The sequence below is a fragment of the Nematostella vectensis genome, chromosome 4 (assembly GCF_932526225.1).
Source record: "Nematostella vectensis chromosome 4, jaNemVect1.1, whole genome shotgun sequence".
Taxonomy (NCBI): domain Eukaryota; kingdom Metazoa; phylum Cnidaria; class Anthozoa; order Actiniaria; family Edwardsiidae; genus Nematostella; species Nematostella vectensis.
In genome coordinates, this window is record NC_064037.1 from 5,305,499 (window position 1) to 5,321,866 (window position 16,368).

The 16,368-nt window shown below is 42.4% G+C and overlaps 2 protein-coding genes and 1 long non-coding RNA gene across 3 annotated transcripts; 1 reads left to right on the top strand and 2 right to left on the bottom strand.

The window, feature by feature from the left end:
- Positions 1-122: 122 nt before the first annotated feature.
- On the top strand, positions 123-4,874 carry LOC5502489 (coiled-coil domain-containing protein 63). The gene is made up of 5 exons (XM_048726249.1): positions 123-902; positions 1,360-1,622; positions 1,775-2,093; positions 2,224-2,489; positions 4,269-4,874. Exons 1-5 carry the CDS (start codon positions 606-608, stop codon positions 4,750-4,752), a joined length of 1,629 nt encoding a protein of 542 aa, XP_048582206.1. The 5' UTR covers positions 123-605; the 3' UTR covers positions 4,753-4,874.
- A 2,925-nt stretch (positions 4,875-7,799) lies between these two features.
- LOC5502488 lies at positions 7,800-11,602 on the bottom strand. The gene is made up of 5 exons (XM_032370740.2): positions 11,321-11,602; positions 10,894-11,086; positions 10,414-10,748; positions 9,111-10,087; positions 7,800-8,930 (listed from the first exon to the last, which is right to left on the bottom strand). The coding sequence occupies exons 1-4, from the start codon at positions 11,524-11,526 to the stop codon at positions 9,436-9,438; spliced, it is 1,386 nt and encodes a 461-aa protein (XP_032226631.1). The 5' UTR covers positions 11,527-11,602; the 3' UTR covers positions 7,800-8,930; positions 9,111-9,435.
- A 3,442-nt stretch (positions 11,603-15,044) lies between these two features.
- Positions 15,045-16,278, bottom strand: LOC116609911. Its single transcript, XR_004293191.2, has 2 exons — positions 15,867-16,278; positions 15,045-15,483 (listed from the first exon to the last, which is right to left on the bottom strand). It is a non-coding gene; the product is annotated as an uncharacterized LOC116609911 (long non-coding RNA).
- Positions 16,279-16,368: the final 90 nt, after the last annotated feature.

Here is a 16,368-nt window from a genome sequence, read left to right on the forward strand (position 1 = left end):
ATGTCGCGGTTTTGCATTGCACAACGATTGGAGCATCCCTGCTTAGTTCCGTGCCGATATTGATTCAGGCGTCGAAAACAACCCCCCCCCCCCCAAAAAAAAAAAAAAAAGCCAAAAATTTCAAACCCGTAGCTTTTTCAAACACGCACCAGGAAACCCGCACCCGCACCAGGAAACCCGCACCCGCACCAGGAAACCCGCACCTCAAAACCCGCGACCATTAGGGAAACTCTAGAAACTATCTGCACACATCTGAACACGGCATTTGCGAGACAGATGCAATTCAATGTACATTTCTGTCAGTCTCAAAGTATTTGTCGCTCGTCACTATTTAACAAATGTCACTAGAAGCATGTGTATCTTTTTCAAACTAAGATTGTGAAAACCAACTATTGTGAGCGTTTTTGCAAAAAAGGAAAAAAAAAAAACACTTTGACACTTTCTGGGAAATCATTTGCGCGCATACTTATACGTATTTTATACGCGCGCTTTTACCGTCAGTGCGCGTGCGCTATGACCGAACAGAACGATGCGCATAGCAACACAATCAAAGCAAGACAATTGAGTATACAGATATTTGGCAAAGAAAGGGCGTACAAATCATTATGATAATAATGAGAGACGACGAGAAAGTTGACCCAGCCGAAGCGCTACTTGAAGCGCAGCAAGAACTTGCTACACTTCAGAGGCAGTACATATGCCTGCGTAAAGATAAGAAAAGTTACACGGAAGATTGCGAGAATGTCATCCGGCGACAGGAAGACACGATCCAGGCACTACAAGCCGAGCGCACCGAGCTGTTGACGTTCTACAGGGTAGCGGGACGGAAATACAACGAGTGCTTCGACCTGAATAATCTACAAGACATAAATGAATTGATGGATAGAGAGGATCAATTAAAGGTAGAATAAGCCACCAATTTCCGCTTTTGTCCGAATGTGCCAGCGCGATCAAATTATGGAATTATTGCTAGTAGGCATTGGTTTAGCACATAAGCTTCACCGGCTTCAAATTGACATTAAATCATCTGCTAAGTGCTTTTACGGAAAATGTAAAAAAAGGGTAGAGGGCTGGAAAATTGGTTCCATAGACATAGTGAGAGACGAGGTGCGAAGTTAGGTGTGTTTCGTTTCCCTCCCTTGATCTACATTGCCAGAAACCATCGCGGTGTACGGTTTGGTGGAAGACGGGTGGGGTTGTGAGGGCAGTTGGGGGTAATGCTTACCTGCCATTTCCCTGTTCCCTAGGTTGACATAGCGAGGGTACCGTGGTGAACTGGGTGCAGGGTGTAGTGAGGATGTGGTGAAATACGGGGGCTGGTGGGTAATGTTTGGGTTAAGGCATTTACCTGTTCCCTAGGTTGACATAGCGAGAGAGCGCATGCGTGTGGGGGAAGTGGAAAAGCAGGTGTGTGCCATGGAGGCTCAGATCAACGACCAGCGGAAGCGCATGCGCGGAAGCAAGGACGTGGCACATCACAAGTACATCCTGCTCCAGAAACAGATTCGCGTTATGCAAAACAGACTGGACAACCTGAGCAAGAAATTTAACCACGCCATGACGAACAACCGGCAGCTGAGGGATAACATAGAGCACGTGCTGGGACAGAAGGCTAGATATAGGTAAGGTTTTGGTAAAGAACCGAAAACTGATGGAAATAAAGAACATGAGCTAGGACAGAATAAAAACATTTTTTGGTCGCGATCTTGTCGTCGTTGTTGCTCAAGTTCCACCACCCATAAAGCTGTTATACATGACCAAGTTTTTTTTTCAGATTCCTGGATAATAAGTTACAGCAAAAGCTCAACGAGGGCAAAGCAGAAATCCAAAGAATCTCAGAAATCGCGATGTCCCATTTAACTGCGCGCGACGAAGCTCAACACCGCATGGCGTCCCTGAGAGAGCGCAGCGAGCGAGACGAGACCATGTACAGCCTGAAGATCAAGGACGTTCTACGAGTCATCGACCACGACAACAAACTGCGCGAGTTCATGAGCACAAAGGCGGAGGACCGCGCAAGCCTACTGATTGAGGAGATTAAGACTCGAGAACTGAGGCGCATCAGTAATCAGCTGGGAGGGCTGAAAGACCAGGTGAGATGGAGGGGGATAGTGGATCAGTGTGCGAGCGAGCATTGATTGTTTCGTGGTAGCTGCAATAAAAGCTGTGATCACTCGCATCAAAGACCCTGTTTTCCCTTAAGCATTTACGTCTTGCATTTAGGTATCTGAATACGAGCGGATCTTCGGCAGGATCAAAGCTGCCGCCGGCATCTACGACACAGACACCCTGGTCGAGTCGTTCATTGAAAACGAGGACAAAAACTTCGCGCTGTATAACTACGTGAACGCGATGGGTCGCGAGATGGAGAACCTGAACAGTGACATCAAGTACCTGAGAGAGGAGATCGAGCTGACCAAGAAGGAGGAGCATGATTACAGACGAAATGAGATCTTACGGGAGATGGAGGGCAAGCTAGACGCTGTAAGGTGAGTAAACCAAGAGACTACAGGCGAAAGGAGATCCTACGGGAGATGGAGGGCAAGCTAGATGCCGTAAGGTGAGTAAACCAGGAGACTACAGGCGAAAGGAGATCCTACGGGAGATAAAGGGCAAGCTAGACGCCTTAAGGTGAGTAAACCAAGAGACTACAGGCGAAAGGAGATCCTACGGGAGATGGAGGGCAAGCTAGATGCCGTAAGGTGAGTAAACCAGGAGACTACCGGCGAAAGGAGATCCTACGGGAGATAAAGGGCAAGCTAGACGCCTTAAGGTGAGTAAACCAGGAGACTACAGGCGAAAGGAGATCCTACGGGAGATGGAGGGCAAGCTAGACGCCGTAAAGTGAGTTAACAAGGAGACTACATGCGAAAGGAGATCGTACGGGAGATGGAGGGCAAGCTAGACGCCGTAAGGTGAGTAAACCAAGAGACTACAGGCGAAAGGAGATCCTATGGGAGATGGAGGGCAAGCTAGACGCCGTAAGGTGAGTAAACCAGGAGACTACAGGCAAAAGGAGATCCTACGGGAGATGGAGGGCAAGCTAGACGCCGTAAGGTGAGTAAACCAGGAGACTACATGCGAAAGGAGATCGTACGGGAGATGGAGGGCAAGCTAGATGCCGTAAGGTGAGTAAACCAGGAGACTACAGGCGAAAGGAGTTCCTCCGGGAGATGGAGGGCAAGCTAGACGCCTTAAGGTGAGTAAACCAGGAGACTACAGGCGAAAGGAGATCCTACGGGAGATGAGGGCATGCTAGATGCCGTAAGGTGAGTAAACCAGGAGACTACAGGCGAAAGGAGATCCTACGGGAGATGGAGGACAAGCTAGACGCCGTAAGGTGAGTAAATCAGGAGACTACAGGCGAAAGGAGATCCTACGGGAGATGAGGGCAAGCTAGATGCCGTAAGGTGAGTAAACCAGGAGACTACATGCGAAAGGAGATCCTACTGGAGATGGAGGGAAAGCTAGACGCCGTAAGGTGAGTAAACTAGGAGACTACAGGCGAAAGGAGATCCTACGGGAGATGGAGGGCAAGCTAGACGCCGTAAGGTAAGTAAACCAGGAGACTACATGCGAAAGGAGATCCTACGGGAGGTGGAGGGCAAGCTAGACGCCGTAAGGGGAGTAAACCAAGAGACTATAGGCGAAAGGATATCCTACTGGAGATGGAGGGCAAGCTAGACGCCTTAAGGTGAGTAAACCAGGAGACAACATGCGAAAGGAGATCGTACGGAAGATGGAGGGCAAGCTAGACGCCGTAAGGTGAGTAAACCAATGGACTACAGGCGAAAGGAGATCCTATGGGAGATGGAGGGCAAGCTAGATGCCGTAAGGTGAGTAAACCAGGAGACTACAGGCAAAAGGAGATCCTACGGGAGATGGAGGGCAAGCTAGACGCCGTAAGGTGAGTAAACCAGGAGACAACATGCGAAAGGAGATCCTACGGGAGATTGAGGGCAAGCTAGACGCCCTAAGGTGAGTAAACCAAGAGACTACAGACGAAAGGAGATCCTACGGGAGATGGAGGGCAAGCTAGATGTCGTAAGGTGAGTAAACAAGGAGACTACAGGCTTAAGGAGCTCCTAAACGAGATTAAGGGCAAGCTAAATGCCGTAAGGTGAGTAAACCAGGAGACTACAGGCGTAAGGAGCTCCTACTGGAGATGGAGGGCGAGCTAAACGCCGTAAGAAACGTTTTACTGACATGTCCTCCCTTTTAAAGGCCACACACTTCTGACATTGGTCATACATTGCTAACATCTTCAGGTCACGCACTGCCTCGTTGAACAGCACGTGCAAAAAGGAGCGACGGATCCTCGAGCAAGTCAAGCCACGCATCGAGAAGCTCTTCAACGCCATCAAATGCGACCGCAACATAATCACGGAGATGCTGGGAGGCGGCGCGACCGTGACGGACTATAACATGATGCTGTACCTGGGCATCATGGAGCACAAGTGTAACGAACTCTTGCAGGTTACCACGCTACTCAAGGTCAAGAGCGCATCTGACGAGCAGAAGGAAGCACTGTGGGAGGCCCTGTTCGGACTAACGCCACTTCCGGCCCACGGCAACCTGTCAATCAACGCGCCTCGCATTGAAGACGAGGCTGACCATCTAATGCAAGTGGTTAGGTACAGCGAAGTCAAACCGCTGACCACGGAGGAGGTGCAGCATCTCATTGCGGCCGGGGGAGTGGTCAGGCCTACAGGGGTCACCGCAGCCATGAAAGCGAGGCCTGCAAAGCGGTGACGATTGCACTGCACACTGCTGTCTTGTGTGTTTCGTAATTAAAATGCTCATGTATAAATCTCATGCTTAGAAAAAATAATTATTGTAAGTTTTGGTTTATGAATAAAGAAACATTGGTGGGATCGTTTCGGGTCCTGTACAGAACCAAGAGAGCATAAAATAAGAGAGGGACACTTTGGTATAACCCGCGCGCCATGTCGATTCCGAATCTGGCTATTTTTAGTAACCACCACCCCACCACTGTGCGTGAGGATTTGCTCCTTTTATTTTGTCCTACTCCCCCGCGGGTTGCGTGTTGTTGTTTTGCCAACTCGATAGGAATGAAAAGAGATCATGTAAAATAACTCGGAAGAAGAAAACAAGTCTAACTGAAGTAAGCAAGATAGGCAAATATACTCACCGAAAGCTTAATCCCTGAATAGTTTGACTGTTTTGTTTGTCTGAGCGGCGAAGTCGAGTGAAGAAGAAAGAAAAAACTGACCGAGCGATAAAATGGCTGTGATACCGCGTTTGATTCAAATCCCGACTCCAGCTTGTATAATAACATATAATAGCAACATATAATAATAAAAACATCAAGAAGTACATTAATAGCTCCCTCTTTATTTTCTCACTATTACAAAAGCTCAGATACTTCAGCTTGCTGGCTTTGATCATCACAAAAATGCATTCCCTCGCTACAAGGATAGTTTTATGAAATGTATTTTTCTTGGGTTCCTCAATTCACCGGAATATTCACAAAAATCAATATCATATCTAATGTCTAACAGATTTCGTTTGCCCATTAGGAAATGTTGAGAAACCACGAAGAAGCAGCAAGTTAGAGCGAAAACGGTGTTTGAAGCACAAGGTTTTCAGCTCTCAAGTCTCGTTCTCGAAATCTTGCAATCCTCGAAGTACTACATCCCCTTAATAAACCGCAACTGCCAGTATCCTTGATGCTAGAATGAAATTTTTTATGGTATTTGTGCAAATAGGGTGTTTTTTTTGGTTTCAAGTCACAAAACAGCGGCAAACAACATGATGTAAATGCCAAAGCGCGGGGGTAGGGTGAGTAAAAATGCTCACGCGCAATGGTGGGGTGGTGGTTACTAAAAATAGCCAGATTGGGAATCGACATAGCGCGCCGGTAATACCAAAGTGTCCCTCTTTTATTTTATGCTCTCTTGACAGAACAGATAATAAGAAAATTCGCTTTTGATGGGCAAATTGATCAATTCTCACGAAAACTATATCAATAAAATCTGCGAATTTCTTCCTCATGTTTTGGAGGGTGCTCAGAATTTTCAGGCAATATTAATTAAGTCGTGCTTCAATTATTCAGAAAGCTAGAAAGTTAGCAAATTTAACATGCAATAATTTCAGTATATTGTGCCTATTGTATCTACTGTATTTACAGTTTTGTATTTGATATGAGCTTCATAACGAGGAGGATTCCCCCTATGTGCACTCAAACCTCACTGGAAAACCTCAAACCTCAATGAAAGCGGTAGAAGGAGCTGCTGGTACGGGTAAAATGGTGCAGGTCTTGAGTCTTTCAACTTTTATTAGCACGTGCTTTTAACGCAATTTTTGCAGAATCAATTTAATAAGAGTTCTGTTCCTTCGGCATTACTAAAAAGAGGAACCGGCGGAAACAGCATATTTTGAGTGCAGGGGCGAAGGGGATATAGGGGTAGGGATGCTATACGAAGATTACGATTTTTTTCCCGAGAAAACTGTTTTTTTTTTTCGATAAAAATAACGATATCGAATAAGTCAACGCAAGATCAACGGACTATTTCGTTAATTGTTTCAACTTGAAAACAGTCCTTTGTTCTTTTGGATTTATTCTCACCGTAAATGCGGCGTCTAAGCGAGCAAATACAGTTAAAAAAAACACAACAGCACCAGCTTTGTAGCCTCGTGTGATAGCCTCGTCTGGACTCGTCACGCTCGTGTTAGCCCCATCAAACGCCACATAGCGCCGTGACGAGTCCAGGGCGACCGCGAGTTTACACACATGTAGAAATTGTTAAATAAGGTAATACGTTGGTGGTATGATATGACAAATAAACAAAGTTGTAAAACACTTTGTGCTTTATTTTTTAATTGTCTGCACAGGTACACAAGAAAAACACATTCGGCACAAAAAACACACACTGCGAGCGCTTGTTTTACAGTATGTTTTTTGTTACTTATCCGGAACTTTCAACGGAAATTGTTACAAATTGCATATGACAGAATGTCAAATGAACGCAAAATAACGTAGCACATTTGCGCTTAGTGATGAATTATGGCAAACTACTAGTCCGTTTAGAACAGAAAAAAAAAATTTTTTCCGATAAATAGATTAAAATAAATCGTCGTAATCCCCCTACCCCTATACCCTACTTCGCTCCTGCTTTCAAAATGTGCTGGTTTCGCTGGTTCTGCTGGTTCTGCTGGTTCCTCCTTTAAGTAATGCCGGAGTTCCTTTGCTTGAATGACCACAAAACAATGATTCATTCATTGTTCACCAAACAAACTTATAACCATGCATCAAAGTCAAGCAGCCCTTGATACCAACGTTGTGCTGTCAAAATATGGTATCTTATATGCATCATGTTAACTAATAAACAGTTACTACAGTAAGTACACAGTCATTCAAACCATGGAGGCATGCACCCCCAACCTCGTTCCCAGGGTCTTCTGGGTAATTTTCAATATGGCATCTAGCTGAAGAAGACCCTGGCGGGACACCGCGGCAGAACGACTGCGCATGCGCGAGACAAGAGTCATTCAAAATGGCGAACGAAACACGAGTTTCCCAAAGCTGTTACGATAAACACAAACGTTTGGCTCAAAATGGACTTAACGGGAGCAAAAAAATACACATACACCAAGAAAATGTACTCGTGTTAAGGTTCCAGGAAGATTTTTTGCTGGATCAAGGGTAAAATCCTCAAGTTTGACGGCGTTTGTGGGATTTGCTGGCACGCGAAACTCAAAAGTTCTACTGCTGCCGTGAAAACGAGACAAATGTCAGGGAGCAAACATCAAATGTGGACGAGATTAGTTTCTTTATATTCCTGAGGAATTCTTCCAAGTCAGCCTTGGGACTCATTCCGATCATCGCTCCAAAGTTATGGCCGTGTGCATAGTGTAGATGGCTATCTAGAACATAGATCTTTGAATCGTGTCCGACGAGAGATATTGTCATTCCATTAGCTATGACTATTGCTGCTAAGTTCTGTTCGCGATCAAGCCTTTGCAGATAAAATGCAAGTGAACTTTGAGGAACCTGTGGATTAGCTGATGTAATTGACAGATCGAGAGTGTCTTCAAGAGAAACAGTCCCAATGACTGAATCTAGATGTGGTTTTGCCTTAACAACACTAAAGAATGGAGACCCGTAACCATTTGTCACAGTGTCATATATGCTGTTGCCACGAACAATTGCAGATAACATCATTGAAAGCCAATGAGGGTTTATGGGAGGACCACGGCTGAGCTGTATACTGGTTCGGTTTGCAGAAGTGATATATGAATGGGCCAAAATTAGTGAGATAAAAGTACATGCATTAGAGCCATTTCTTCCAAGTAGAGTTGACTGAGATATGTAAGGAGGAAAGAACCAAAATGTAGATGAACCAACTGGATGAGTGGTAACTTGGATGTCAATTGCCTGTAAAGGTGCAGCCTGGTGATTGGGAACATTGTGTCGCAGTTGTGGTTGTGCAACAACAAATGAATTTAACTCCCTGTCAATGTGGGATTCCCATTGTGCAGAGTCATAGTATTCAGGGTCACAATTTCTTTTGACATTAATGCTGTCATTCTCATCATTACTACCAGGTTCTTGATTGCTTTGTGGGGTTCTAGTAGATTTTGCTGTTGGTTTCAACAAGCTTCCATTAAATGCTGAACAGATTTCTGCAATTTTTTCAGCAAGGTGAGGGGAACAGATTGGACACTGGTCTCCAGCTTCTTCTAAACAAAAATTGTGAAATGTGTGAAAACAGTTAAGGCCATTGACATTGGTTGTTGATAATTGCGTGCAGTTTTTGTAGTCACAGATTAATTTAGGATCAGGTATTGTGGAAGGGTCTTCTTTTACAAATGGGCATTGCTTTTGAAGTAATGGTGGTGTCAAAGGTAGGAAGAAAAAATTTCATGTCTCCTTTAGGCTGCCCTCTTGCATTTGTTTCTTGTGGAACCTTAAATGTAAAAAAAATAGACACAATTGTTAGTCATGAAAAAGAAAATAAGTTGAGGCTATGATCAAGTGCTCGACTAATCATTATTATTTCTTCCCTGCATAAAAAAACATTGTTCAGGCACTGCACTGCACCAAGGTAATAAAAAATTACTTATGGATGGATGGATGTCTGCTATACCTGCTTTGCTTTTCCCAGATTTTGACCAACTTGCTTGATGATTTTCAGTAATGCATCAGCAGCTGTACCAGTCACCAAACTTAGGTCTTTTTCAGAATAACCTCTACTGTATGGTGTTGTTAAATAGTTATGAAAGAGCTGTTCTGTCTTTGATGCAGCAAATGACAGGGCTTTGTCCCTAATTTGACTAGCACTGTCATAACTTGAAATGAAGCTGCGTAGCACACTATGCCAGATTTCAACTTTCTTTTCAGTTATTAGAGCCATCCATTTCTTTTTAAGTTCATGGTACTGTGAAAAATGTTGTTTGTGAAAAGAAAAGTCACTAAGCATCGAGTGTTGATCTGTCATAATGATGCCTTTTCCAGATAATAAACAGTAGAGATAACTTTAACATCATTGTTATATATGATTCCATGTCTCCAGACCTGAATGTAACAGGATAGTGGAAGAATGATATGGGAACCACCTCATCTAAAAGAAACAGAATGGAAGCATACTCTATGTCTTTGCAGAGCTTGAATTTTAGTAGAACTTTATCACGTAATTTGCCCCACGCCAGAAAAACAGCAGTTATTACCAGGCTGATGCGAAAAGGCTTTGGCTTGTTGGGTAAGTCAGACCCAAATGTCTCTTTGTACACTTTTTTAAATAAGAAGTCATAAATTGTTACAACATCTTCTTGTAGATTCAGGAAAACATGAAATGGGCCCTGCTCTGGGATGACTGATAGGAAACTGGCATCTGCATTGACTTCTTGAGCAATGAGTTTCTTTTGATAAAACCAAGTTGGCCAGTCCCCGGGTGCTGGTACTACAAATTTTTTCAAGTAATGTTCCAGTTGTGGACAGCACAGGAATATGTGATCAATGGCTGATTTATAGTCCTCCATACTTTTCAAAGATTGCTCAAACTCATCTATTAAATTAGTAGACTCAAGGGTACAGAGCTCATCGTGCGACAACCCAGAATAGACCCTACAAAAAAAGAAAAAAATGATAATTTGGCATATTTAATGTTCCATATTTGTTTTTGTTTTTATTTTACTCTACTCCTTTTTTTGTAATAGCACTCACTAAACAAAAGTAAAATTGATATTAATCATTATGTATATGGCTTTCACAAACTAATGTAAGAGGTACATATTTATTGGGTGGTAGGTCCATATAGGGGAATAAAGTATTGTGCCTGGAAAAATATTTAGGAAGTGTCAATATTAAAACATTTTTTAAGAAGAGAAAACAGTATTTTTCTTATATGGATTGCTGACCTTTAAATAACTACATTAAAATCCATAGAATACCTCAATTCCTTTAGTTGTTGTTGGATGTATTTTGGTGAAATGCATTGGTGATTTGTTTCCAAGTACATTCTTGATAACACTGGTCCTTGAAACAACTCTTTTATGTAGTCTAGAACAATTCCTCCTCTGCAAATTTTATTTTCATTCCCTATCTTCACAATCACTCGGCTGTGTCTTGTATCTCTTGTAGGAATAGGAACAGCAGGAATTGAAGGATGGATGTCCAGTAGGCCACTAGCCATGTGCGTAGCTAATGATAGCTTCAGATTTGTTGGTAGTCTAACAGTCAAAATATTATGGAAGTCATCCAACAGTTGTACAATTAGGAATCCTTTCTGAAAATTTTAAAGAAAGTTAAGCATCAGTTATCCCACTGGCTTGTTTAAATTGAAATGGTTCTTGCTTATTCTCAAGTATTGTTCTTATTATTCTCTTATTCACTATTTACTAAAATAAAAATTTGTACCACACTAATCTCACCTCTGTTGCCAGGATAACCTTTCTCATCAGTATGTCTGGATATTTTGTTATTAGTGCTTTCTTGTGAGAATCAATATTTCTAGGACTTGTACTGAAACCAAGTATCCTTCCTGAATTGATTGCTGTCCTAGAAGCACCATGATGTTGTAGGAATAGCCCTTCATTCTTTTGTAGGGTGGAAGTTTTCTGAGACCTGGTAAAATAAATTTGTGTCATTTAAAAAAGAACAAAACACTAGTGTTCTGGTGCAGCTTGTATACATTGAATTATAGTATAAAGCATGATATTGAACGTACCTAGGCCCAATTATGAAACTGGAGCAGATAGAAAGGGGGAGCTTATTACAAAATTTAGCCTCTAGAGCGATTTTAGAAAGGAAAGTAATTGGAGGTTAGGGAGGTGGGTCTTAATGGAGCATTTAGGGTACCTGAAATATGCCAGTGTGTGAAGGAGAACAACAGTTCTTTGCTCCTGTACAGCTTGATGTTCATCTGAGAGTCTGGAGTCCTCCCTTGTTATTGAACTTAAAAGCATTTCAAACAGACCTGGAGAGTGTTTTTGTGTGAACGCTTTCATTGCTGCTGGCTCATATAATGGAGCTTCACTACTGAGGGCATGATGGTATAGAGCCATCTGAAATTGTTGCACTAGTTGGCCCAGTGAATTACCTGTTGATAGCAATGACAATAAATTATTGAATAAATTATTCGCAGTTTAGAATTTTTACAAATTGTAAAAAAAAATATTTCTTTTTCAACAAATGCAAAAATATTGTTTGCACTACTACTTCTCAATACTTGATAAAGTATTTTTTCCCACAAAAATAAAAAAAGGCTGAATTTTATAGATAATTTGTGTGTTTCTTCAGAATGTACAAATAAACAAACCTTTTGTAGTTGTTGTTCTGTGCTGATGGCGGATGTACTACTATTTGCTTTTTCCTAATAAAAAGAACGAAAGAATTTTCAAGCCTTTTCTATGTACTTGTTTTTATATTTTATTAAACAGATTGAAAATACAGGAAGAAATACATAGCAATTTACAGCGAAGAGGCACTGCAGAGGAGTGGTTGTTTTCCCGAATAAAAATATACACTTACCTCGACTGGTTTTCTACTTGTTTGAGGACGGCTTTCAAATTTCTTATAGGCGAGCAACTTGCACCGGTAACACCACCGAGTACCAGGCTGGTATCCTGCCACTGTTAGCCCAATCTCGTCAAATACCGGATAAAAACGACTTGGAATAGGTTGCTTGTTCAGACGTGAGGGCTGTTGTTTATCGTGCATGGGACATGAGCAGCGCAAGTTGCTTCTTCGTAACATATCCCAATGTCGCCGGCAAACATGCGAACCTACCGGCAACTTAGCGACACGACTAAGCTCCTCGGAAAGCTGGTAAAGTCGACCAATGCATCCTTTTCCGTTTCTAGTTTTGCAACTCATCATACAGTGTTGTGCATCGTCGTTTGCATGAACGAAACCCAGCGAGGCTACAACCAAAACAACTATAATGGCGACCACGAAGGTCTGCCGGTACGACATCCGATGCTTATCCATTATTTTCGCCTTTGGTGCAGGCCGTAAAGTAGGTGGTGCAAAATTTCAGAGATAGAAAATTTCAATATCTTGGTGATGTAAACTTTTCAGGCTTATTTTTTTTGTGTACTTCTTATTTTTTTTAAATTTCGCGGCCGGAAACTGGTTTGTTTTGTTTTGCTAAACAATTTTAATAGGGGCCCGGCAATTGCCCGCCGGAAATAAGAGGCTGCGCGTGCGCACTACGTTCTGCAGCGGTGTCCCCCTGGCGGAGGCTGACCCATTTCCACAGGTAGACCGACTCTAAAGTATTTCGAGTATGTACAAAGATCCAATATGGCGGACGGCAAGGGAGAAACGAAGTCGTGGATGGAGGTTAAAATGCTACCTCGGCGTTTCTGAAATGATCAAATCTTCGTTTCAATACATCCTGAAACTCATTAAGAGAAATTCTTGTGCAGGTCAGGCAAATTGGCTTGCAATTTTATTTCACTCTCTATTTTAGTCTATGTTTTTCCCATTCAATTTTTACGGATGTTCGGGAAACGGTGTGGTTGAAAGAGGTTAGTTTCAAGATATATTGTCTCAGAAGCCACCCACTGTCTGTATGGCTACATGTCATATTACCATTGAAGTTTGTTATTAAGCATTAATAAATCGGTAAAAAATATAGGGAGTTAACATTTTTTCTTGGGTGCTGGTGGGGTTGATTGGGATTATATTTTCTTGGAAAAATCATAGTATTTAAAGATTCCTAAATGAGAAATGACCAACTTTTTGGCTGCCAAGGGAGGGGGGAGCGGGTGGGTTCGATAGAGGCCTTAGCATTATTGACTTGGGGTTTCGAGCTAGTTTGTGCCTCCATATAACAGGCCTCTATCAAACGTACCCTTTTTGGCTCCCAAAAAGTGGAGAGAGAGAGAGATTTACTATTTTTACACAGAGACCCCTAAAGAATCAGAAAAGCAATATGATAATAAAATAAAAAATTCAAAAAAATAATACAAAGCACATGCTTGGAGTTTAAACACTTGGGTTTTAACAAGATTTATATGGGTGATAGCGTTTTCAATTTTCAAAAAGTTCATTGATAATATCCATTATAGCAACAGAATGTTCTTCGTCCTAGATTGTTAGGCTCTCACAAATCTCTCTGCTGGACCTAAAGTACTCACAATTTTCAATTACAGCATTTAATTTAAATTTTTTGCTAGCCTTCGCTAGCACCCCTGCTTTGATCTTTCGATTCTTGAGAGTTCCAAGTTGGTCATTGATGAGAGAATAGAGGGGCGACACAACAATAATAATACTATCATTTGTGAGGCCTCGCTTGAAGTCATACATGGCTGGTAGAATGTGAAATATTACCGACTTCCCGTAGCCTGTGGGTAGTACACCAATGCCATCTCTGCCTATATAGCTTAGTTCCAGCAGATTAATCTGTTTCACAAGTTTTCATAACCAGAAGCATCTAATGCGAAGCGGAGAGGATGGGAAAACGAATTCATGATTAGAAGAGCTGCTTACTATCCAAACAATATTTAGCGCGCGCCGTTTTATATATACACACATGGGGTGTTTTCTCTGCGGGACGACACATCAAATAAGTTGGCGTGTTTTTTCGATCCTGTATTGTATTTGCGAAAGCTTGGAGAAAACAGAACATTGGCAAGGATCGAAACCCGCCAATTACATTGCTACTCAAATGTACTGAGCAACTGAAAACCCACTGTAGTGCGCGAATCCTCAATCTATGTTTACGCAGGGGTCTGACTTGAATGGGGAACTTTTCGATTGGACATTTTATAACTAAAACACCTATGATTGGTACTTTTTCGATCCGATACTTGCGTATAAATAGCAGTTTGGTGCCAATTTCATAAGTTGGAAACTTGTAACCACTATTGGCAGAGTTCGTGCGGTTTCATCTGTATCTTGGTGAGTGCAGCGAGTACTATAAATCTAGATAGCAATGGATTACGAGGGAAGAACAGAACAAACGTCTGAAGGAGTTTTCACCACCATATCAAACGTCTAAAAAGGCTGGTACTCTTCGTCAATCTGTTTTTTGTTGGTCAGCCCGTTCACTTGATTTCGAGGAATCGAATGGGAGCACGTCAACAACTGGGAGTTCACCCGCTATTTCTACACGCACACCCGCGTGTAGACACCCGCGGAAGAGGTAAATGATTTTTAAATAGATCAGAGTAGGATAGCACCCTGTAGGGAATTTTTTTTCTGATGAAAAAAAAAAAAAAAACAACGCCCGCGAATCTAAACACGTGTGGCGGCTTGTCATTGTTGGCTTTTTGGAAGTAATCCCCCCCCATATCATTTTTTTCAATTGGGAGTAGTGGAGTACACAAGCATAATTAGATTGATGCGTAGAGTGATTTATAATTAGATTTTGGCGTTAAGAATAAGAGAATGATAGAGTAAATTTGTGGGGCCAAAACAGTTGAGTGTTGCCCCACATGCTTACACTTGTAGTGAAGACTAATTGTCTTCGCCAAATTTTACCGCAGTAGGGTAGCGCCTTTGGCACAGGGGCGGTGGACTGGTCGAAAAAAATGGGGGTGGAAGTGTGGGCCGGGGGGAGTTAAAACAATTAAAATGGTATAATATCGTCTTTATCAAGCAATCGCAAGCAACGTAAACCGTGCCAGATAGTGTAAAGAAATTTGTGTGTGTGGGGGGGGGGGGGGAGGGGGGTAAGCACCCCCCCTGTGACATGAACATGATTGTATATGATAAATTTGATCTTTAAAAATGATAATCAGACAAACAAACAAGACAGAGAAGGCCATGGTCAGAGCCTCTAAGGCAGCAGCTGGCGTCAAGGCCATTTTGGATAACTTTGACCAAAAAATCCACCTACACAACTCTTCTCACCATTCCACTGTGAGTTCGGAAGCAGACCAGCAAGGGATGGTCCGGGATTTGAGAAAACTTTGGCCATTTCAGCCAGTTCATGCAAGAGCCCACAGCCATTTCAAGGATATCCAGATCACACCACTTGCAGATCTGGATATGGATTCTCTTCATGGATGGATCTGCAAGCACAAGAAACAGCTAGGCATGGGACTTCCTTGAACACTCTCAGACAAAACTCAACACCTCTTCTAGGAGCCATATCGAGAAAACAAAACAAAGGCTCTTCTGGGAGCCACCAAATATAATAAAGTCAACAACCCATACATATCATCTTGAAGTCTTATTCGTTTATTCCCTATATGGTACTACAAGGGAGGGGGCACACACACACACACACACAAAAATACCAAGAAAAATATCAAATAAGTACTTTTAGCTTTCCTGGATTAAATGGAATTGCAAAATCCGTAAATAATCACATTTTGATGTTTATAACGCAAGATGCTTCGGTTTTCTAACGGCTATAAGAATATGACGGGAAAACAGAAGATTGTGTACTTACAAATCCCCTTGCTCGGTAAATTTCGTCTAGGTTCTTTTTTTGCCAGTTAGTTATACGGTGGAAGTGGTTTATCCATATTTTGCTCTTTTTTACGACGGCAGGGAGCGAGGAGCGGCAACAATACCAACATGAAATATACTAAAAGCCAAGCCTGTTTTGTCAGCTTTGGCTTGTAAGGGACCTTGACATGAAAAACATAAGTAAGGTTCAGATGTTCGATGAAACTTGCCTAAATCAACGACGTACAATTTTGAGTTTCAGGATGTCTTAGATTTGATCATTTCAGAAACGTAGCATTATAACCTCCTTCCACGACTTCGTTTCTCCCTTGCCGTCCGCCATATTGAATCTTTGTACATACTTGAAATACTCTAGAGTCGGTCTACCTGTGGAAATGGGTCAGCCTCCGCCTCCGCCAGGGTCTTCTTCAGCTAGACGCCATATTGAAAATTACCCAGAAGACCCTGGGAACGAGGTTGGGACATCCCTTGACCACCTGTAT